Source organism: Myotis lucifugus, unplaced genomic scaffold (genome assembly GCF_000147115.1).
Source record: "Myotis lucifugus unplaced genomic scaffold, Myoluc2.0 scaffold_9, whole genome shotgun sequence".
NCBI lineage: Eukaryota > Metazoa > Chordata > Mammalia > Chiroptera > Vespertilionidae > Myotis > Myotis lucifugus.
In genome coordinates this window covers 4079932-4103450 of record NW_005871057.1, presented here as the reverse complement: position 1 = coordinate 4103450, position 23519 = coordinate 4079932, and the positions used below count along the sequence as shown (strand labels likewise).

At 38.9% G+C, this 23519-nt stretch overlaps 2 protein-coding genes across 2 annotated transcripts in view; one reads left to right on the top strand and one right to left on the bottom strand.

The window, feature by feature from the left end:
- The window catches only part of OTOGL (otogelin like), a 145768-nt gene extending 123267 nt beyond the window's left edge, over window positions 1-22501 (bottom strand). The window contains exons 1-7 of the mRNA XM_023749758.1: window positions 22450-22501; window positions 21382-21421; window positions 20134-20182; window positions 14723-14789; window positions 12989-13087; window positions 11121-11275; window positions 4297-4418 (exon numbers count right to left, since the gene is read on the bottom strand). Coding sequence (XP_023605526.1) covers window positions 4297-4418; window positions 11121-11275; window positions 12989-13087; window positions 14723-14789; window positions 20134-20182; window positions 21382-21421; window positions 22450-22501 — 584 coding nt within the window. The remainder of the gene's footprint in view (window positions 1-4296; window positions 4419-11120; window positions 11276-12988; window positions 13088-14722; window positions 14790-20133; window positions 20183-21381; window positions 21422-22449) is intronic.
- Window positions 82-1558, top strand: LOC102431424 (splicing factor U2AF 65 kDa subunit-like). The gene is given in 2 exon segments (XM_014451449.2): window positions 82-435; window positions 437-1558. Coding segments are annotated over 2 exon segments (1413 nt in total). The 5' UTR covers window positions 82-144.
- Window positions 22502-23519: the final 1018 nt, after the last annotated feature.

Sequence of the window (23519 nt, the reverse complement as noted above, 5' to 3'; positions counted from 1 at the left end):
TATGCTGATCAACTGACCACTGTCTCCGTGTCCTTCATTCTTCACCTTTGGGAACCCCTGGACCTGCCTGGAGCGAGCGGCTAGAGCGGGCGGGCGGCAAGGCGAGGTGAGCGCTGCACAGGGCCCTTACGCAGCAGCCTCAGCATGTCGGACTTCCACGAGTTCGAGCAGCAGCTCATGGAGAATAAGCAAGAGCGAGACAAGGAGAACCGGCGCCGCAAGCGCAGCCACAGCCGCTCACGCAGCCGGGACCGCAAGCGCCGCAGCCGGAGCCGCGACAGGCGCAACCGGGACCAGCGGAGCGCATCCCGGGACCGTTGGCGACGAAGCAAACCCTTGACCAGAGGCGCTAAAGAGGAGCGGGGTCGATTGATTCGCTCCCCGCGCCATGAGAAGAGGAAGGTCCGCAAATACTGGGACGTGCCGCCGCCCGGCTTTTGAGCACATCACGCCCATGGAGTACAAAGCCATGCAGGCTGCGGGTCAGATTCCAGCCACCGCCCTCCTCCCCACCACCACCCCGGGCGGTCTGGCTGTGACCCCGACGCCGGTGCCTGCGGTGGGGAGCCAGCTGACCCGGCAGGCCCGGCGCCTCTACGTGGGCAACATCCCCTTCGGCCTCACCGAGGAGGCCATGGTGGACTTCTTCAACGCCCAGATGCGCCTGGGCGGGCTGACGCAGGCCCCGGGCCACCCCGTCCTGGCCGTGCAGATCAACCAGGACAAGAGCTTTGCCTTCGTGGAGTTCCGCTCCGTGGACGAGACCACCCAGGCCATGGCCTTCGACGGCATCATCTTCCAGGGCCAGTCGCTGAAGATCCGCCGGCCCCACGACTACCAGCCCCTGCCCGGCCTGTCGGAGAACCCCTCTGTCTACCTGCCTGGCGTGGTGTCCACCGTGGTCCCGGACTCTGCCCACAAGCTGTTCGTCGGGGGCTTGCCCAACCACCTGCACGAGGACCAGGTGAAAGAGCTGCTCACGTCGTTCGGGCCTCTCAAGGGCTTCCACATGGTCAAGGACGGCGCCACCGGGCTCTCCAAGGGCTATGCCTTCTGTGAGTACGTGGACATCAGCGTCACGGATCAGGCCATTGCGGGGCTGCACGGGATGCAGCTGGGGGACAGGACGCTGCAGGTGCAGAGGGCGAGTGTGGGCGCCAAGAATGCCACGCCGAGCACCATCCTCCAGACCCCCGTGATCCTGCAAGTGCCCGGCCTGCTGAGCTCCCAGGTGCAGATGGGCGGCCAGCCCACGGAGGTCCTGTGCCTCCTGAACACGGTGCTGCCCGAGGAGCTGCTGGACGACGAGGAGTACGAGGAGATCGTGGAGGACGTGCGGGACGAGTGCAGCAAGCACGGGCTGGTCAAGTCCATCCAGATCCCCCGGCCCGTGGACGGCGTCGAGGTGCCCGGCTGCGGGAAGGTCTTCGTGGAGTTCGCCTCTGTGTGTGACTGCCAGAAAGCCATGCAGGGCCTGACAGGTCGCAAGTTCGCCAACAGAGTGGTTGTCACTAAATACTGTGACCCCGACTCTTACCACCGCCGGGACTTCGGGTAGAGGTGGTGGGGGTGGGTGGGGCCGGGCTGGCTACTGGGGGCTAATCCCCTCCGAATGGCAGCAATTAAGGGTGGGGGTGGGGGCGGGGCGTACAGGTTATATTCATATTTTTTTTCTATTTACATGTATTTTATTTTTTTTGTAATTAATTTTATTATTGCTTAAAGTATTACAAAGAGCATTACATGTCTCCTTCCCCCCCCCTTTGACAATCTCCCAGCCTCCCCTACCCCCTCAGTGTCTTATGTCCATTGGTTATGCTTATATGCATGCATACAAGTCCTTCCTGATCTCTTACCCCCACTTCCTGTCCCCCAACTCCCCCCAGCCTTCCGGCTGTAGTTTGACAGTCTGTTTGGAGGCTGCTCTGCCTCTGTATCTATTTTTGTTCATCAGTTTACAATGGTCCTTATTATCCATAAATGAGTGAGATCATGTGTTATTTTTCTTTCATTGACTGGCTTATTTCACTTAGCATATTGCTCTCCAGTTCCATCCATGCTGTTGCAAATGGTAAGAATTCCTTCCTTTTTACAGCAGCATAGTATTCCATTGTGTAGATGTACCACAGTTTTTATATTCATAATTTTTAAAAGGCATAAAATTGGGGCTATTTACATAAGGGTCACATTGAATATTTAAATTCCTGATCCAACGTCTAGTCTTTTCATGTCAAGGCCCCACTGTATTTACACATTTCTCTCAAAACTTCTAATTACTGGGTTCCTTTTCAGGAAAAGAATGGCTACATGATACAAAAACTATAAAACTAGACAGACTCATTAACAAAGGGATAGCCCACAAAGAAATAATTCAAAATATCTATCCATTTTCCCAAAGATGTCTGCATATAAATTTTTACAGATCATTAGTCAAAAGAATAGGAAAATAACTAAAAATTTACTTTGGAAAATAAATAAAAAGACTTTAGCTAATTGCTTCCATAATCTGTTAATATTTAAAATTATAAACATGAGGAATTCATATTAAATGCATAGTAAGATTCATTATGAATAATATTAAATTTACTAGTTTATAAAAGGTATACATAAAAAAGTGAATCATTTTATAAAAATATTTTATAGCAATGGAATATTGATTTTATAGAGGTATAGTTGTTTTGTCGTGGGTAGTTTTTGGTTTGGTCATTTGTCATTTATCTCTTTCATAGTAAATTGATTAGATAAACTGTTTTTTAAAATAAAAGATGTATGTGATCGTTCTGATGTCTATAACATAAAAGGATGTTAGTAGTGAGGGGGATAATAGGAAAAATTAGATAATCTCCCAGAAATCTAAGAAAAACTCCAACCTCGGCAAGAAACATTAACAATGTAAACTAAAATGAATGCACTGATTAATGCTAAAAATTATTTACAGATTCATATGCACAGGTGAGAGAACAGAAGTCCAGAGAGGTGAGACGTGATGTGCAGAGCCTCACGTATTTGATTTCATTTTGGCAAACATTTCTCTAACACCTGCTATGAGTTAGGCCCTAGGCCAGATACAGCGTTAGTATAAGCAAGTTAGTTGGTTAATAAGAAAGCCATCCTTTTTCTATCATACGACATAACATCTCTGAGTTAAAACTTAAATATTATATCTTTGAATTAACAAAGAGTTAGTATTCTTGAAAATCTCCTTGAATGCCATTTCTGCTTTATAAAACATAATTTTTTAAAGTGTCAATTATGTTACCTAAAATCCCATACAGGGAATTCTAAATTTCTATTTAAATTTGGTTCCAGGAAATACATATGTAGTGTGTTATCTTCCCATTCAAATGGCTGTTTCTTTTATAAGATAATTAGAAGTACAGAACCCAACTGATCAAGAAAATAAACCCAGAGAGACAGGCTACTACCGAGTGCCTGGCTCCCCTGGTCCTTCATCCAAAGTCCTTTCTGTACCATCTGTTGACTCTAAGGAATCTAAACTGAGAAAAACACCTAGGTTGGCCAGGCCATGGCACTGGAAAGAATCCCTCTGGTTCAAACACTTACTAGTGAATTCTGAAGGATGGATAGCATTGTTCCATGTGGTAATTTCCTTTTGCTGGCATACCTCAGCCAAGAGATAGTTAAGACTAAATATCTCTATAATCATTTAGATTGGAAGGCAGATTATTTCACAGTATTCCTAGTTTAAAATGTATAAAACCTTCCACCGACTTAATAAGTAAATATCTCTTTACCTAAATCCCTCAGATATTATTTTTGGCAGACAGAAAACCATAGTGGCCCCCTCTCTGATCTATTCAAGAAGGCCGGTTACATATTGACTCTGAATCTTTGTCAGAACACTAAAGGAAAAACTCAAGTGACACCCAAACTTCATTCACATAAATTTGGAAAGGACTTGCAGAGATTTGGTTTTATTTAAAGTTTCTGCTTTAAAAATAAAAAAAGAACGAAGAAAGATAGAGGCCAAAAATGATTGAACACTTCAACTATGAAGATATCTCTCGAGTCTCTTAGAAAAATATATGATCATCTTTTCTCCACCTATGTAAACATATTTATATCCTACATAAGCATTAGGGAGGTTACAATGGCTAGATTCCTGGCCACCTGGCTGCCCTTGGAGCCTACCTAAGTTCTGGTAACTATGATATAACTTAAAGGTTATTGTTGAAAAGAAATTCTTCCTGCTCCACAATTCACTTTCAATGTGAGGTGTTTGGAAGTGCTCTTTGTCCATGTGTTATTTTCATTACATCATTTATTCCATCTTACCTGATTCCATTCTTTTTTATTTCATGCCCATAAATTCGAATTTCCTGTTGGTCTGAAAAGAACAAACTGATCGATCGGTAACAATAATACACTGAACCAAGGCACTTAGGGCTATTATGAACCTTAAAGAGAGAAAAACAAAAGGAAGGATAGGAATATAAGCCTTCATTTCAATTACTAAAACTACAATATATGTCTATATTTCTATGGCATCATTAGTCCTATGACACTATACAAAATTATAACTACATTTTAGATTTTTAAGAGAAAACAAATATTCATCTCAGAAATTGGACAACAGGGTTAACTTCATATAATTCAGCATTTTTTTTAACATGGTGTATATTAGAAAAAATAGTCTGACAAGACTGTAGAGCACCACAAAGAAACACATTTGTAATTTTAAAATATATTTTTATTGATTGATATCAGAGAGGAAGGGAGAGAGAAAAACATCAATGATGAGAGAGAATCATTGATCGGCTGCCTCCTGCACATACCCTAGTGGGGATCAAGCCTGCAACCCAGGCTTGTGCCCTGCCCCGGAATCGAACCATGACCTCCTGGTTCATAGGTTGAAGCTCAACCATTGAGCCATGCTGGCCAGGCCATTTGTAATTGGTATATCCATATTTTTTACCTGTTAGAGAATCATGAAACCAAGCTTCAAATAGAGCTCTACATAAAGCTTTGTGTAAAGATTGCAGTAGTAACTATAACCTCACTAAAAATAAAATCGCCCAGACACTTTAGGAACAGAGATTGTTTTTCAAAAAATAAATGGATAGGGAAAATTAATAAATTAGTAAAAAGAAAAGAGAAAGCAAGGAAGAAAAGAAGAAAGGAGAACAACCTCTTCCAAAATTAATTTCAGAAGGTTCACAAAATAGAGTATAATGTTGGAAACATAACATAATTGAAAGAAAATGTAAGTAACTATATAGACAGAAAACAACTTTCTAAGCATAAAAGTGATAAGAAAATCACCAATGATAATATAAATGCTTAATACTGGATAAATGTAATATATATTAAATGAATAATCAGCAAATTTTATCGAAACTTTATTATCTACCAGTTACTATTCTAGATTCGAGAGATGTAACAGTCAGCAAAACAGATAAAAACACCTGCTCTCATGAAACTTTTATTTCATCAGAGGTAAACAGTTAATAAAAAATATAACCAAATATAACTAAAATATATATGATACTAGACAACACGAAGAAGAAACTTTAAGCAGACAAAGGGGATAAAGAGTGTGTGTCAAAGATTGGGAGTTAATTTTAAGTTGAGTAGCCAATGAAAGCCTCACTAATAAGAGGAAATTCTAGTAAAGATGAAGGAGGCATAAGAGCAAGTCAGATGGATATTTAGAAAACCATTCTAGGCAAAGGAACAGCAAGTGCAAAAGCCTGGAGAGGTATGCCTAAAATGCTGGCAGTATCCAGGAATCCATGCACTGACCTCATTCAGGATATTGGGGAAATTTTTTTTTGGAGAAATGAAATGGAAAAAGGACGTACAGATACTCATATCTGGGGCATATCTAATGAAACTAGAGGCTCCCTGCTCAATTTCCCACCATGCAAGCAAGTCCCCATCCATATATTTAGAGATTTCTGATCAGCTTTTAGAGCCTAATCCTCAAATGTGAATAAACATTCATGGATCATGATAAAAGCCTGCAATATGAAATACAAATATATAAACCAAATATAAAAGTAATCAACATTTTTTAATAAACTTCCAAAAATTCATAACTAATATCTTCGGAGGGAAAAGTGAGTTAGTGAGTTATATCATTCATGAAAGAAGAATAAAATTATGTTAAAATGAAATTCAAAGACTAAAAATAAGAATTGTATATTGACAGTATCATAGGAGAAACCTATAACTGAAATAGAATGATTGGAAGATAAATATCTAAGAGTTGGAAATAAATCTCCCAAACGTAAACCAAAAAAATAAGATGGAAAATAGGGAAGAATTAACATGAAAATTAAGGAATCAATCACTTATTTCAGGAGCTCTAATATCTGAATCACAGAATTTCTGAAAGAGAAAAAGAAAATTCTAAAAGAGAGGAAGAAAAAGAAATATTATTCTAATGCTGTCATTTTTAAAGCTTGAAAGGTCCCATGAAGTACCCATACTGAGCACAATAATTTTTTTAAAAAAACTTACATATTCACAAAATTGCACAACCCTAGGAATAAAGAGAATAACTAAAAATGTCTGCAGGAGGTTGAGGAAGGCCATATGTAAAATGTCAAAAATCAAAATAGATTGCATTTCAAAATTCTGAAAGTGATTTCCAACTTATAATCAAGGTTTCAAGATAATTACTTCCATGCACACTTTCTAGCAAAGTGTCTTTTCTTTCAAGAAAACAACTCAAAAATATAGTCAATTAAAACAAGGATGAATACATAGATTTCTGCTCAATTAACACTACAAATAAGCACTGTTCTCATGTTTGGAGCATCCAATGAGCTTTATAGAGCCTATCTCTCAAGTATGAACAAAGTTCTAGGATCACTAGATATTTTATGGACCCAAAAAACAGAGAAATCAACACAGGAGAAACAAGAATGAAATTCTCCAGGAGGATGGTGAAGAGAAATCCCAAGTGCTAGGTGTGCAGTGGGCTTCAAGACAACCAGTCTCAATGGGAGCAGAGAATAAAGAACTAAGAAATGGATACATCATGGAGGAGAAAAAGAAACTGAGGGATTTTTTAAAGTATCTGACCATATTGAGAAGAGTTTTATAGTGCTAGAGAGTTTGGAGGGGGGAAAAATAGTGATTGCTGTATAGCACATGCAGCAAATCAAAATTAGGATGTTAACTCTAAACAAATGCACAACGGAGAAAAATCCTATATAATAAAGAGCTAATATGCTAATTAGACCGAACAGCAGAACGACTGTCCAGACGACCTTCCAGATGAAGCCAGGCTGCGAGGGCCGGCCGAGGTTGTGAGCAGCTGCTAGGGCTGGCCGGGGCTGTGTGGGCCGAGCCCCTCACAGGAATTTCATGCATTGGGCCTCTAGTAAAATCATAATAACCTATCAAGCTCAATTCTAAACAATACTTATATGACTATTATCCATATATGTATAACACATAAATGGAAATAAGTGAAAAAACACATGTGATTTAACTAAAAATGGTAATATATCTCTATTAGGAGGAGGGAAAGAAAGTGTGTGTGTGTTAGGGTTAGGAAGGGTGATGCACCTGAGATGATTCCTCATTTTCCATAGTAAGAAGTGAGTAAGGCCTATCTTTGAAAAAAAATAATAGCGTATTTTGAAATGTAAAATAAAAGCCAGAAAAAAACATCGAAAGAAGTTGAAGTAATTGCCTTTGAAGAGCCAGACTTCAGCTGGGGCTTGGAAGTGGAAGAAGGCAGGGCTATTTTATTTTATTTTTATCTTATTTTATTTTATTTTTTGCTTTGTAAGCTTTGCTGAAATCTTTTAAACTGTGTGCATGTATTATTTTCATAAAAAGTAAAATTGAAATTAAAGGAAAAAGAATCAGAAGAATAAAAATATGTTCATAAAGGTGTTTATCAATATATGTTTTAAAATACTGAAAATATTTTTAAAACCTACATTTCTAAAACAGGGCATAGTTAAATAATTTGAATATTCTATAAGTTGAAACAAACATAACTAATAAAATTAGTGTTTGTCAAGGATATTTGAAATGCAAGGAAGTTCTTCATATAATATTAAGTGAAAATATAGGACAGAAAAGTATACATAGTATGAGTTTAATATTATAAATGTGTACAAAACCCAGAAGAAAAAAGTGTAAAAGGAAATATATGAAGCCATTAGCAAAGGTAACTTTTGACTTATAGTTCTAGTACTATTTTTCAGACTTTTCTGAATTTTTAAACTTTTCTACAAATGAAGTGAAATCCTATCTAATAAAGAGGGGATATGCTAATTGACCCTCAAACCATCACAAAGATGGCGGCACCCACAGCCAATAAGGAGGGAATATGCTAATTGACTGCCCCATCCTCAAAGATGGCGGTGCCACAACCACAAGATGGCGCCCAGTCCCCTCAGCCCCGCTGGGGCAGCAGGCACTGCAGGACTGCCTCTGAAGTCTCCCAATCCCCTCAGCCCCCCAGCCACCCAGGGTGGTGGCTGTCCAGCCGCACAGGGCCGCATGAGGCTCAGGTAACCAGGGCTGGCCGAGGCTTGCGCTGCCGGCAGTGGCAGCAGCAGAGGTGTGATGGGATGTCGCCTTCCCCTGAGTGCTGGGTCGCCTCCCCCCTCTGAGGGCTCCCGGACTGTGAGAGGGGGCAGGCAGGGCTGAGGGACCCCTCCTTTAGTGCATGAATTTTCATGCACCAGGCCTCTAGTATTTCTATAATCGGGGGAAAGATGATATTTAAAACAAATGGATTTGTTGATCTGAAAGCAAATTCCACCAAGCAAAACAGAGCCAAGTAGAAACAGTATCTATTAGCTCTAGAAGCAAGTTCAGCATTGTGTATTATTATTAAAGGATAGATTATCTAGTTGACACTATAGTCCTCAAAAGGGTGAGACACTGCACAAGATCACTTCAATGAAGGAGTCAGAAGGTGTTTGAGTGATAAACCCAGGGAGAGGGTGAAGGCATAAAGGACAGTAAGGGACTGATAACAGGAGCGCTGTGAGTGCTGAAGGTGTTCCACTACTTCTCCCATCTAAAGAAACCTCCAATTTTTTAATCTTTATGCCTCATAAGTTAACTATCAATAGACCTCATTTCTTTCCTGGATCATTAGGATTCGTTGTTCTTGAAAAATTTCAGGATCTACTTTTTTAAATTTGCCTCACCTAAGAGACAAAAAGAATTTATGCAACTCCAATATAATTAGGGGGGGGGGGAGATTCAAACAAATGACAGCTATGGAGAGTTTACCTTTTGAACAGGGCGCTCAGCAGTTTCCTGGGTGTGCTTTAAGATCCCTGAAATTCAGGGGAAGATTGTGGGCAGGGAAAGATTGACTTCCTTCAGCTAGAGCCACCCTGCAGCTTATATTCTTGGATGTCTCCTAAGATTCTTTTGAAGCAAAAATTCTGAAACTAAGAACTACCTCGTGAGCTCAATCATAGAGTATCAATCCACCTAGCAATCAGCTGCCTGTATCCATATCCTCTAGCCCAGGGGTGGGCAAACTTTTTGACTCGAGGGCCACAATGGGTTCTTAAACTGGACCAGAGGGCCGGAACAAAAGCATGGATGGAGTGTTTGTGTGAACTAATATAAATTCAAAGTAAACATCATTACATAAAAGGGTACGGTCTTTTTTTTTTAGTTTTATTCATTTCAAATGGGCCAGATCCGGCCCGCGGGCCGTAGTTTGCCCATGGCTGCTCTAGCCTGTGCTTGCTGGAAGCTAAAACCAACAGTAGTTAGTATATTAATGCAAAAAGACTCATTGGAAGGCCAATGGACTTTGATATTCAGCAGGGCTGAAAAATCAGCATAATATTGCCCTGCTGTGGGCTCAATGGCTCAAGAAAATTTCCTAACCTGATAATCCTTTTACTATTTACCAAACTTTACCTTTGATATACCTATATGCATTGCTAAAGGGCAAATGTGTTTTCAAGTGAATAAAAGCAGACCGACCAGAAGTCAGTGTGCCTCTTCAAGAAAGGTCTCCACCTGCTCCGCCCATGCCTTCTAAATCCATATTTCTTGTATAGCATTTTCATTGGTGCATCGGCCCCTCTTTCAGATCCTGAACCCCCGCCATAAAAGGTTGCGGCACTCTAGCCTGCGCTCATGTAATGTATGGACTCCATTTCATAAATGCTGTTCTCCCATTCATACTGAGGGGGATGTTTTAAAAATTAATGCAGGTGACATGACACTGGATGTGTGAAGAAGGAAACATATATGAGTAATATGGTGGTGCCTGGACCCACCTTCTCTTCAAAATGATCAAATAACACCTGAAGAATGAGGACATCAACTGGAGTTAGCATTTTGACATCTGTGATGCAGACATTTCTGCACTGCCTGAAAGTCCCTTCCACATGGGTCTAAATCTTCCTTTTCTCAGTCCTAGGCCCCATCTTGATAGAAGGACACTCAATATAGCTGCAAATTTTATCCACCCCTTTAAGGACCAAACACTCTCCTTCCCCAGTCAGAACCCTGAGTATTCATACTCTGATTATTATATATTAGAGGCCCAGTGCATGAATTTGTGCACGGGTGGGGTCCAGCTGGGCCGCCCCAATCGGGCCCATTGGACCGGGATGGTGTGGGGGAGGGGCCGCAGGCGGTTGGCCTGCTGGCCCCACCCTTGATCAGGTGTTGGGGGCCAATTGGGGGTGGGACCAGCCAGGTGGGTGAGGGGACCAATCAGAGCCCAGATTAGGCTGGTTGGCTGTCATAGCCACCAGTTGTTCCGGTCTTTCCGGTCGTTCTGGTCATTCCACCATTCCTGTTGCTGGGCTTTTATATATAGAGATTTTCTATAATTTTTCCAGTACTTTAAAAGAATAGGTTTCACCAGAAGTAAGTTTTAAGTTAATTATACCCTGGGATCACTTACCCATACAGTGTACCGGGGTGGGACCAGCCAGGTGGGTGAGGGGACCAATCAGAGCCCAGATTAGGCTGGTTGGCTGTCATAGCCACCAGTTGTTCCGGTCTTTCCGGTCGTTCTGGTCATTCCACCATTCCTGTTGCTGGGCTTTTATATATAGAGATTTTCTATAATTTTTCCAGTACTTTAAAAGAATAGGTTTCACCAGAAGTAAGTTTTAAGTTAATTATACCCTAGGATCACTTACCCATACAGTGTACCGAGGCTCCAAATTACCACAGTCTTTTGCAAAAATGTAAGAACAGTTTCCTGGGAAATAATAGTAGATGCCGTCAAACGTTTCAAAGTGGTACTGTCCCCAGGTTTTGCAAATCCCATCTCTGCCATTGCCCATGTTTGGCACTGAAAAGAAATAGGGTAATACTTAGTAGAATAAAATAAATCACACCTGTTTCTAGTAAGGTTCAGTCATGAGAGGTGATTCTATTGCATTAAAATAAATATTGTCTTCTCTGGAGGTCAATATTACAGGAAGAGATAACTAACATAAAATTACTCGTTGCTCTCAAAACCATTAAACTTCCCTGAAGGAAAACATGGCTTTCAAGTTGCTTTGAAGAAAGGATTTATGTTAGAAACTTTCTTATGTTTGCTCCCAAAGGAAGATTCTGGAAGAAAGGAGGAGTAGGGAGAATGATACAGTAAAAGAAAGTGATAGTGATAAAGCAATATAATGGCTCACAAAAGAATAAAATGTCACCACCGAGTGTCCTAAAAATTATCATTGGCAGCATGAGAGTGTTCCAGTCTCCACAATTTTTTCAAAAATATCTTAATAGTACTCACAGAGAAAAATAACCACTGACAAAAAAATATCATGTTTATACATCTAGGTATGGGAGCATTAGTCATCCAATGTATGCTGGAATTTAAAAATTCATGACCTCTATATGCATAACCCATGGACAAACAATAGTGCAGTGAAGGCCTGGGGTGGGGGCAGAAGTGAGGTGGAGGGGGTCAATAAAAAAGGAAAGGATGGTACCTGTGATATTTTCAACAATAAAGGTAAATTTTAAATAAATAAAAAAAAATTTTAAATCATGATTTTAAACTGGCCAAATTTTAAGCAATGTTTGTCTTAAATTATACATCATCTCCTATTATACTCATGCCTACTTCCCTATTACCTTTGTGGATAGCCCTCTATTCTATTTGAATTTTTTGAGATCCTCCCCTTTAGAATAATATGAAAATCAATGACATTTACTGATATGTGTAAAATATTTCAATACCCTATATAGAGAGCATAAAGATAAGGCACAATTATGTCTTTTCTTTTGTAATATTAACTAAATTTATTAGCCTTAGTCAACTTTGGCCTTTTTGGGGGAAAAACAGAGAGTGATTCATTACTCAGGCAGTCTTCTTTGACAGTATGCCTCACCTCTGTTGCAAATTTTCATAGAATCTTTTACTTTATAGTACGTCACAAGTGTGATTAATGTGTATCTGTTGTGTGTTAGTCCTGTCCTCTAGACTGTAACTTCCAAGAGAACAGGAACATGTCTATATTGTTCACTACTGTATCCCCAGAGCCTAGCCTGGGATCTAGTAGATGCTCAATAAATACCCATTACACCAATGAATATTTATTGATTAGGGTTGATGTAAGATCCTAACCTAGACACCATGGATAAAAAAATTTTTTTAAAAGAATCCTCTGCTTTGAAGAGCTCTCATTATTATTTCTATTTTATGTACAGAATATCCAATTAACTCAAAGTCGAAAAGAATGCGTGGCTCCAAATAATAAATCTAATTTATCAAGAAAAAGAGAGATGAATGAGAACATGGTTTTAATGGGCTAGTATCATCTAGAGTAGGAAAAACTGCTTGAGGAAATAGTAGAGATAAGTGAGAAGAGAAAGTAGGCATATGTATCTATTCTTTTTTATGTTGTTTCTAAATTGCTGGGAATGAATTGTGAGCATTTAAATTAATATACAATATGATTGGTCCAAATCCCAATGGATGAACCCTAATATAGAAAATTATGCCTTAATGTCTTCTTCAGCATCTCATAATTCTCTCATAAGTATCCCTGAAACTTACCAATCTGGCACCGTGTCCCAAGTGCCTGAAATATTTGGCAGTCACATGTACCAGCCTTAGAACAGAAAGCTCCGTTAAGGCATTCATGAGGGCAAGAACCTGAGGGACAAAATAAATAAGTTATCTCCTGGCATGCATCAGTTCTTATAAACATAATATGTCAAGATTTAGCTTGGACTAACTGTAACCACTATTAACTCAAACAGAACGCTGGGCATCTTGCCTTGATGAGCTAAAGAATTAAGCCCATCAAAGCTTTATCTAGTTCATTTCATTATGTGTGCTGTGAAACAAGAAAGACAGGCTTTCACATCTCCAACTACCCTGAGAGCAAAGGTTAGCTTCCTTCAAGCCATTGAAAGGTCAAGTTCCCATGTAAGGAATCCCTGTCCCCAGATGATGAGATCCAGAAATACACAAGCTGCTGATGATTCCCTTGACGGCGTTTGGCACCCGCTGCACGTCCAGTGGGGTCCTTCCCCAGGAGCAAGTGCTGTGTTAAAGAATCACGTCCATTTCTTAGCTCAAAGGATGGGGCAAAGTATAAAACTCAAAATAAAACTCCCATTTTTTAAGAGAATGATTAAAAATGTAATTTGAAGTTTGTGCATTAATCCTCAGGCTTAATTACAAATGATGCATTTTTTTCTGACCCATATTTAGTTCTAATGGGAGAGAAGCCAAAGTCACAGCTGGCCGTCATCAAAAATATTTTCTTTCTTTCATGGAAAGAAAACTCGCCCCAACGGATTATGTTGAAAAGAAGAAGCAAGAAACTATGAGCTCCTGAGCGAGTTTTAAAAACGCAAATGAATCAGTGAAAATTTTTCCTCTAATAAGGAGAGGACAAGAGGCAGCTGGCAAAACTCAAGCAAGAAGGATTTAAGTAACACAGAGAGAGCTGGAGGACATCTTTGAGTCACTGTAAAGTATTACTAGAGATTGTGCCTTTCTGGAATATGTCAAGGTCATGAAAGCACTCATCTAACTGCAGGAACTGAACCACAGTTTTGCCAAAGGCAAGAATTGGGAAACCCTATTATCCTTCCACGGATCTAAAGTTTCAGTTTCTCTCTACACTTAAACACAGACAACCCTCTAAGTAGAATGTCTTAACTGAAGAAAAATGAGCTGTTTCAACTTTGATCATAAATATAGGTAGGAATATTTTTCATAAACTTAAATGCAGGGTTTTTCCCCTAAGGGGCAATACTATATTTAAATTTTATCTTATATCACCATCTTCCTTTTTTACAGTGAATAATGCCTAAAATATTCAGGTGAACAAATGTATTTCCTTCAAAAAATATTTACAGCCCTATTTATTCTCTGAAAACAATATTAAGCCAAAAACAAAAAGTCTTGTTATTTTAAATGCAAGGAAAAACAAATTAAATTTTGAACTACTATCAGCTTTCTGCTTAACAAAAACAGGAAATTGGTAAGCAAAAAGAGGATGTCAAGGAGGGACCAAGGGACAAGTAATTGCTTTAGAAAATAAGTTTCTGATACCCAAGGATATCTGTCCTGGTCATACAGTTATCAGCTTTGTCTGGGTGTTTAACCCTGCTTGTTTCCAAAAAAAGAAGTGAACCTAAATTATTACTAAGTATTTTTACCACCCTGGCTCCATTTCCTTCTTGCATTATATGGAAATAATAGAGTTGATTCATTATATCCCCCAAAGGGGTCTTTTGGAGAAAACAAATACAAAAACATACATGCAGCACTGACCTTTTATTTTACTCTCACCCCAATTAATAGCTTCATGGAAGAAGTATCTTGGAGATGTTGCTTCAAACTTGGAAAGAAAGAAATAAAAATTCAAGAGAATTAGATTATTTAATCAAGCCAAACAGGCAAATTGGAAAATAGCTAAAAATACAGAGATTATAAGGTACTGACTTTCTATTTTCTTGAGTTACTGAGGCGATCTCAGTGAGGCAGTGGTTTTGCCTCAACATGACTTTGGCATGTTCTTTATCCTATCTGACCTCAGTTCTGCCTCCCTACCCTCCTTGGGAAAGAGCCTGGTTGGAGTCTTTATTTTTGCATTAACTGACTGTTCTGCCTGCAGAAGTAGCAGTTCTCTGATGCTCCCAAGTGCAGATGGGTCTGGAGAAAATGCATGAGGCCAATGGACTGACAATGATGTTCCCACTGTCTGCAGACCCATCTGTGAAGGCACCATCCACAGAAGCTTCCAAAGAGCTAACATTTGAATGTTCATAGAACATTTACATGTATTTTAATAGTCCTCAAGGCACTATAGGGTTAAAAGCATGGATTAGTGAATCAGAGAGACGCAGATTAGAGTCCTAATCCTGTCAGTACTTACTCTTAGACAAATTTCCTAACCTCTTAGTGCCTTCCTTTACTTGTCTGTAAAATGGGAACAATGGGAACTATTTTATTGTGTAGTCATAACAATAAATAAAACAATTTATGTAAAGATTCCTCCATAGTACCTTGTGCACAGAAAATTAGCAAGAGAGATTTATATTAATCTAAGCAACTCAGATAAAACCTTAATACTTTTAGAGGTCAATATGGATTAGTAGCAAATAATTATGAGTTACTAAAACTAATCAATAGTGATTTTTAAAAAATATATTTTATTGATTTCTTTACAGAGAGAAAGGGAGAGGTTTAGAGAGTTAGAAACATCGATGAGAGAGAAATATCGATCAGCTGCCTCCTGCACAACCCCCACTGGGGATGTGCCTGCAACCAAGGAACATGCCCTTGATCGGAATCAAACCCAGGATTTCCCAGTCCGCAGGCCGACGCTCCATCCACTGAGCCAAACCAGCCAGGGCTCAATAGTGATTTTTATTCCAAATCAAAGCCAATTTATAATAATAAAAGTGTAATATGCTAATCAGACCGGATGTCCTCCCAGACATCCTTCCTTCTGGACAAAGCCACAGCTGGCAGGGACAGCGGCAGAGGCAGCAGAGGCCCCCGTCCGTGGTGGCGGTGGTGGGCCGGGGCCAGGGCCAAGGCCCTTGCATGAATTTCGTGCACGGGGCCTCTAATATAGTATATGGTCTGCAGCACTGTTCTTTCCAATGGCAATTTTATGCTCACAGAATACAGGCTCCAAAATTTTGCCACATAATTGTGAAATTGAGTACTAGAGGATGTTAGAAAAACTTGAAGGGTAAAGGATAAGAAGAAAGGGTGATATGGAATGTGACTCAGATACAAAGTCCTTTCTCAATATATTCTCATCTCCTTCCTTTTTTTTTTTTTTTAATCCTCACCAGCAGATAATTTTTCCATTGATTTTTAGAGAGAGTGGAAGGGAGAAGGAGAGACAGAAACACCAATGTGAGAGAGACACATCCATTGGTTGCCTCCGGATGCCCCTGACCAGGGCAGGGAACCTGCAACCAAGGTACATGCCCTTGACCAAAATCAAACCCGGGACCCTTCAGTCCACAGGCCGACACTCTATCCACTGAGCCATACCGGCTAGGGCTCTCATCTCCTTCCTACATGTAAAGTTTTATTTTGGCATTTTCCAACCAGGTACTTTTTATTTTAACAGGCAAACCATGTCTGTTAGAAGAACTCCCACACTCGCCACTTTAAGACGCCTTTCTAAACTCGTTGGCCCGCATCATGGTCCCAAGTTCATTGCTTCCTGCTGTCATTCCTCCAGGGTTTTATCCTCACTACTTAATCTCCCCTTTTTGCCCTTCCCTCTCTCTTCAAACCAAGTCAGACTCACAACAGTCTGTGACCTTGATTATCCCCAAGACAGCAAGTTATATTCTCTCCTCAGTCTCATTTTTTTCCAGCTGCCTAAATCTAGCATAACCACCAATATTACCGGGCACCAAAATCTTCTTTGGCTCCAACGAATTACCTCTGATGCTCACTAAAGGTGAACAGTGACTTCAACTCTGCCTCATACAGGCTTATAACCTTGAACAAATTATTTAACATTCTCAGCCTCAATTTCCCCACCTATAAAATGGAATAACTGTAACTGCCTCACAGAATTGTGAGGATTAAATGAGATGGGATAAGTAAAGTACCCAGAATAGTGCCAGGCACATAATAAGGGTTCTAAACATGTTACATATTTTTATTATTAGGCAAAAACTGAATACACTGTCTAAGGCAAGAATATATAAGTTGCTTTTTGCTCCCTATCCTCTCACTACCTAGCATGACTAGGTCTGACTCCCTACAATACCAGTCTCCTGGCTATCACAGCATCCTAATGACCACAGCATCCCATGTGTCAGGCTATAGTATTTCAACAGTGGTAGGACATGGCACATCGTTTTCATTTTTCAAACAGATCTGAACTCAGAATGGTATTTTATATTTATAATTGGGAGCACTTTTGTTTTTTATGTCTATAAATAATGGCAAATAATTAATTGGTGGTGTCTCAGATTCAATGAACAAGTTACACAGAAATGAATTCTTTACAGGCCTCCACTAGACAATGAGTTTCTACATAACAAGTACTGCTATTCATGTTTATCTTTAGTATGATCTCTTGTATGTCATCAACAAACACCAACTAAACTGAAAATAGACAATATTGAATGGGAATGGCTGCCTCCCAAGGCTGTTTAGAACCATGTCTATGAAAGATTCTGTGGAAGCCCCTCCCTGCATCTTCTCATCCATTTCACCTGCACCTGGGTTTCTGTGCACATTGAGACCCTCCATCTTCAATCACCAGCTTCTTTTAATTTCCACCCAAGGAAATAGACCACAAGTAGGACAGACCACAGAAAGTGCCTTCCAGGGGATGATTTAAGGCCCCCAGGCAGTCGCCCTCATCCAAGGAGGAAAAGGAGCTGGTGAATAAGTATCCCAGCTTTCCCCATCCATTGGAGAAACAACTCTACAACACATTCTACACAGCCCCTCAGAGAGTCCCCAGTAAGACTGAGCCCCAGATGCCTAAAGCAAACAGCCCCTTATTAACATAGCGGTATTGGATTTTCTGCCTTCCGAGTCTTATTTTTCTCTCTCCCTGACTGTGCACATCCTAAATAAGTTACCTGCACCTGAGTCTAGGTCTCAGCCCCTGCTTTCAGGAGAATTTTTAAATGTAATGCAAAAAGAAAAGAAAAAATGCAAGCAGTGGGTGCATGTGTTCACATAAGTGATAAAAAAGAATAGGCCATTCTTTCTCCTGCTGATTACATCTCCACAGGAGGCTGAGAAGCACAGAGAAATGCAGTCTTTCAATGAGAAATCGCTGCAGCACACAAATACACCATTGAGAGAAGCCTGCCTACCCTTTCTTTGCTCATTGTTCATCTCACTGGCAACATATTTCTGAATTCTTACTTGCACAGATATCTATCCACCAGTGTCTGTCTTCCTAGAGCAGGGGAGTGAATTCTGGAGAGAGGAATGGCCTTATAACAGATGAAATTTCAGTCCTAAACAGTGCAACACATGATTATGACTTCATTGTCCTTCTTTAACATTTATTCTTTTAAAATGTGTTCAAATATTAAATAATCCTGATGTATGTGCTTTAGTTCCAGGAAATAAAAAGGCAAGTGTCCTATTCTTTCTCTCTAAAAGAGAAATCAAAACAAGGTGAGCTCCTAACTTATTAACAAAAAGGGGGTATTAACGTAACTACTTTGGAGTAAATTATACAAATTCTAAGACACCTATAAGGACAATAATAAGGGTGGTACAAATGTAGTTTTACAGTTGTTCATATGGAAAATAATATAACAATGAATAAATAATACTACAAGAATAAACTCTGTTTCACATACTCACATCTGTAAACCTACTTTCCCCCACACTGAGTAATCCCAGCAATAGGTCACTCCATGTGACAACTGTACAACTGTAGGATATGTCTCAAGGTTCTTCAATCTAGTGGGTCCAGTGGAATGCAGTTTTTCTCAAAAATTGGATTTTCTACTGAGTCAAGATGATGTCTTTTTGTGGTTAATTTTGTCACAGCGGTTCTCAACCTGTAGGTCGCGACCCCTTTGGCGGTCGAACGACCCTTTCACAGGGGTCGCCTAAGATCATCCTGCATATCAGATAATAACAGTAGCAACATTACAGTTATGAAGTAGCAACGAAAATAATTTTATGGTTGGGTCACAACATGAGGAACTGTATTTAAAGGGCCAGAAGGTTGAGAACCACTGGTACTGGCAAACATGTACATAAAATTTCTCAGAGAAAGATAATTTTAACCACTTCACATGATACTTAAGTACACCACTCTTTATAGGAAAAAATAAAATATTTCCATTTCATATATAATCCTTTGTCCATTTCAGCACACCTATCACTCAATTAAAATAAATTAGTTCTGTCTTCTAAATTGTCACAACAGCATATCAAATCTCTCTTTAATTTTTTTTAATTAACACCAAAAAATATTAAAATTTAGGCATTTACCAGAAATGTATTGCATTTCAGCATTTGACAAAAGCCTCCTTGAATATATATGCTGTTTGCTATCTAAATGCTCAAATCTTATTACTTTCCAAAGAAATGCATTTAAATTAGGATTCTCTCTTTTGCCATCCATCTTTTATTGAGAAATGTTTTTTAAAACCCACTCATTTGAACATTCCAGCCATAGTTTGAAAATTATGCAAATATATTATCCAATATCCTTTATATAAAAAGGTCCAGACAAAAAGACATCCTCAAATTCAGTGCTATCCCACCCCGGAAAAAAAAAAAGTTACCTCTTCAGAGTGCCTGTAATTTAAATTTATATAAAAGCTGTTTGTCAAGGACATCTCTGATGACCTTTGCAGTATTTAACTCCGATCATTTGCACCTTTCTCTGCTCTATTTGCTTGTATTTGTTCTGTTGTTATTGTCCTGATTTGGGGCTTAATTTTTAAACCCATTTAAATTTTCTGGCAAGTAGTTGAGATTGAATCTCCCACAAATGCTGTGAGCCTCTCAGCAAGTAAACAAGTAAATGTGAGCTAAGCATGAATTGGAGGGGCACAGAAAAGCAGTAGAGAAGTTACTTTGCCTCTTCCTCCTCCTTCCTGTCTTGTTTTTAGCATTTTATTCCCTTCCACAACGGTCTCATTGTTGAAGTGACAGCAGAGTCCCAAAGCAGAATGGATTGTTTCTCTGCCTCTCTCTCCATCTGAGGCATAACCTACCTGCGCTGCTAAAAGAGCTCTTTTCTGTCGATTTTCATTAAATCCGTTTCTGGAAGAAAACAAAAAGAACTTGTATAGTCAAAGGCCCCAAGGCAACCTGAACAAGCCTTTCCCAAGAGAGGGCTGGTGTTTTCCTCCTGATTTCCATCACTTTATCAAAGAGGTCTTTCTTGGTTTAACATTTAAAAGGTCCCCCTCCCCCTTTTGGAGGGGTTAGATTTGGGTGGTGGTGCTGTCTCGTTTTACAAAATTCGGGGGAGTGTCCCCAAATCTCTCCAGCCTCTGATATAAATGAATTTTAGGAAGGAACTTCAAGATAGAGAAATAAACAAAATAGTGTAGTATTTTAGCACCAACACGCATGCTATTTTCACCACATGACTTCATAAAACTGGTGAGATAAGTATTTGCCAAGAGCACGTTCACTTTTATCAAACCTAATATTTACTCCTTTACCATGTCATAAAGGGCAGAATAGCATTAATGCGAGTAAGAACATCATACTGTGATTTACCAAAACCAATGGGGAATAGAATTCTGCTTTTCATTAAGCAGATCAGTTTAATACAAAGAATGATTTTCATTATTTAGTGTCAGATCAATTTTATTATATTTTAAATATATTTTTTTATTGATTTCAGAGAGGAAGGGAGAGGGAGAGAGATATAGAAACATCAGTGATGAGAGAGAATCATTGATCAGCTGCCTCCTGCATGCCCCATACTGGGGATCAAGCCCACAACCCGGGCATGTGCCCTCACCAGGAATCAAACTGTGACCTCCTGGTTTATAGGTCAATGCTCAACCACTGAGCCATGCCAACCAGGCTCAATTTTATTCTTTTTTAATCATTAAACGATGTTTTACTCTATGTTAAGATACAGCACATTTGTAATCAGCAATGTACATTGATGATAATAATATAAAATGGGTAATTACTGAGTATAACTTCTTTACAAATCTTTGAATTGAAAATAATGTCTCTTCATATCTATAGTCTTTGGATACTTCCAAGAACTCCTCTTATCATTAGAATAAAAGTGAAAAAAATTTGCTTCATAAATAAGGAACTGAATGCTTGATAATTTTCAATTTGTGGAAATGTGTTAAAGAACTACATAGAATGCCCTTATTTTGTAAAATATTTTCTTTATTTTTTTTGTAAAAGCAGATATAGTTATCTGCTTAAATTTGCTTGTTCTCATTGGCTTTATGTTTAAAAGGACATAAAGAACAAGAAATACTCACTTTGATGTTTCCGTCAAGATGGATGATGCACAAATATATCCTGCTAGAGAGAAATAAATAAATAATCAAATATCTTGGTCACATGTTCTAATTACTAAACAGATCATTTTAAACTAAATTCTAAGTCTCAGACTGAGTGTAGCTATTAGGTATTTTGCATTTTCTGAAAGATTTTGACCAGCAAATTCTCTGTGAGACATCAGCGTGACTGGTAATCCAGAAAGAAAGAGCAGTGCACCTAGATTTACACAGAAACATAACACAGTAGGACAAGCATGAGACTTAGAGTCCAGAGATCCAAATTTTAGCTTTAGCCCTATCACTTAGCAAATGGCAAACTCCAGCATGCTGCCATCCATATCACAAAATAATGATGTTAGGCACGCTCATCTCCAAAGTCCACTCCACAGCTCAACTCTCTATGACATTTTGTTCGAAGAGTTTCAGTCATTACTAGGATTAGAAAATAGCATCTTTGACCTCACTAGTCTTTTATACTTCAGTAATTTCTCCCTCTTCTCCTACAAGCTCCAAAATATGCAGCTCTTTTAGGAATTAGAAATTAACAATTTTTTTGGGGTAAATAAATGCTTTCTCCATAAAATATTTTTATAAAAATGAATTTATAAATCACATTGCTATAAAATAACTGAAAATCAATTCTTAGCACCAAATGTTAAAGTCTTTCTTAAAACATCTGTTTACCATTCTTCTGTATACTGATATAAAGTTTCAGTACTCAATTTCTCTTTAGTTATAAAATTTTAAATGATTAAATTACAGAGACAAATATTTTAAATCACTCTTCAGAAGACAAATGTTAGAATCAGAGCTTCTTTCAGTACAGTTGCATAACATAATAAAAGCATGGTTTTAACATTTAAAGAAAAGACAAAAACACAGAAGTCTCAAATTATCTACATTATTAAGAATTTTCAAAAGAATGATCTGTTCACTGTCATTACTTCAAAGTAAGTGATTGATGGTATAAGGACAAACTATTCCTATCAGTTGCAACAAAGACTAAAATACAATAAAATAAGGTAAAAATTTTATATGAGTTCTTACCTTGCAATGAAAACAGCAGTATATGAAGCAAGAATATACTCCAAGGTATCATTAAATTGAGTTTTCTCACAATGTTCATTTCAATGTAGACTTTCTCTCTAAAATGTAACCAAATTGTTGTTCTTTACTATGATGGCATCTTAGAAGGTTATGTATTTGTAGAGTGGTCAAATTCTTATAAATATAGCTTTGCAAAAAAGTAATTCATAAAGGAATTCCTGTCTTTCTAACTACATACAAGATCTGATGCTTTAGAAATTGCAGGCAACCTCTTGGCTGAGTCTCTCATTAGTAATGCATGGCAGCCTCTTACCTGAGCCTGTATTAGTTACACCCTACCTTGATCCTGGACATCATACGCCTTTTTAGCCTATGCTAGCCTTTTATAACTTCTACAGACAGCAGCATCAAAAAACAAAAAACAAACAAAAAAAAATTAACTCCTGGTGTCATTTGAGATCATCATTATTCCTAATTATTCAACTATTCTCTGTGTTTTATTTATAAGATAATTACTGTCCTTGGAAAAGGTGAAATAAAATCCAAGCAATCTTTCCCAGAATGTCTACATGTTCTCATAAATTTTCTTTAAGAATTAAAAGTAAACTAAAATTAAGTGCAAATATTTTCAACTCAAGTCCCATTACAGTGTTGTTTAAATTGATATATTTATGTGCCCACAGATATCTCTATTAAACATTCTGCAACAAAAGCATAAAATAACACACAGAGATGGTATTCTAATATGTGACTTTACAAAGAAAAGAAAATAACTCATCCAGCCCTGAAAACCTTCCCTTCACACCTCATTTCTTCATCCTCCATAACAAGTACCCAACTAGACAACAAAGAAGGTCTTCATATTCGAGTAGTAAGAAGTTTCTTCTCTGGAAGCAGTTGACCATCTGGAATCAGAGAGCAGCTCGAATATTTCATAACGAACTCCATAGGCGTGATCTAAGCTCCATGAGTTACCTGCATTATCATCAGACTCATTTAATGGAGCACAGTGGTAAGGAATGTCTAACTATGGAACTACCTTATAAGACAAAAAAGCACACCCGTTTTTA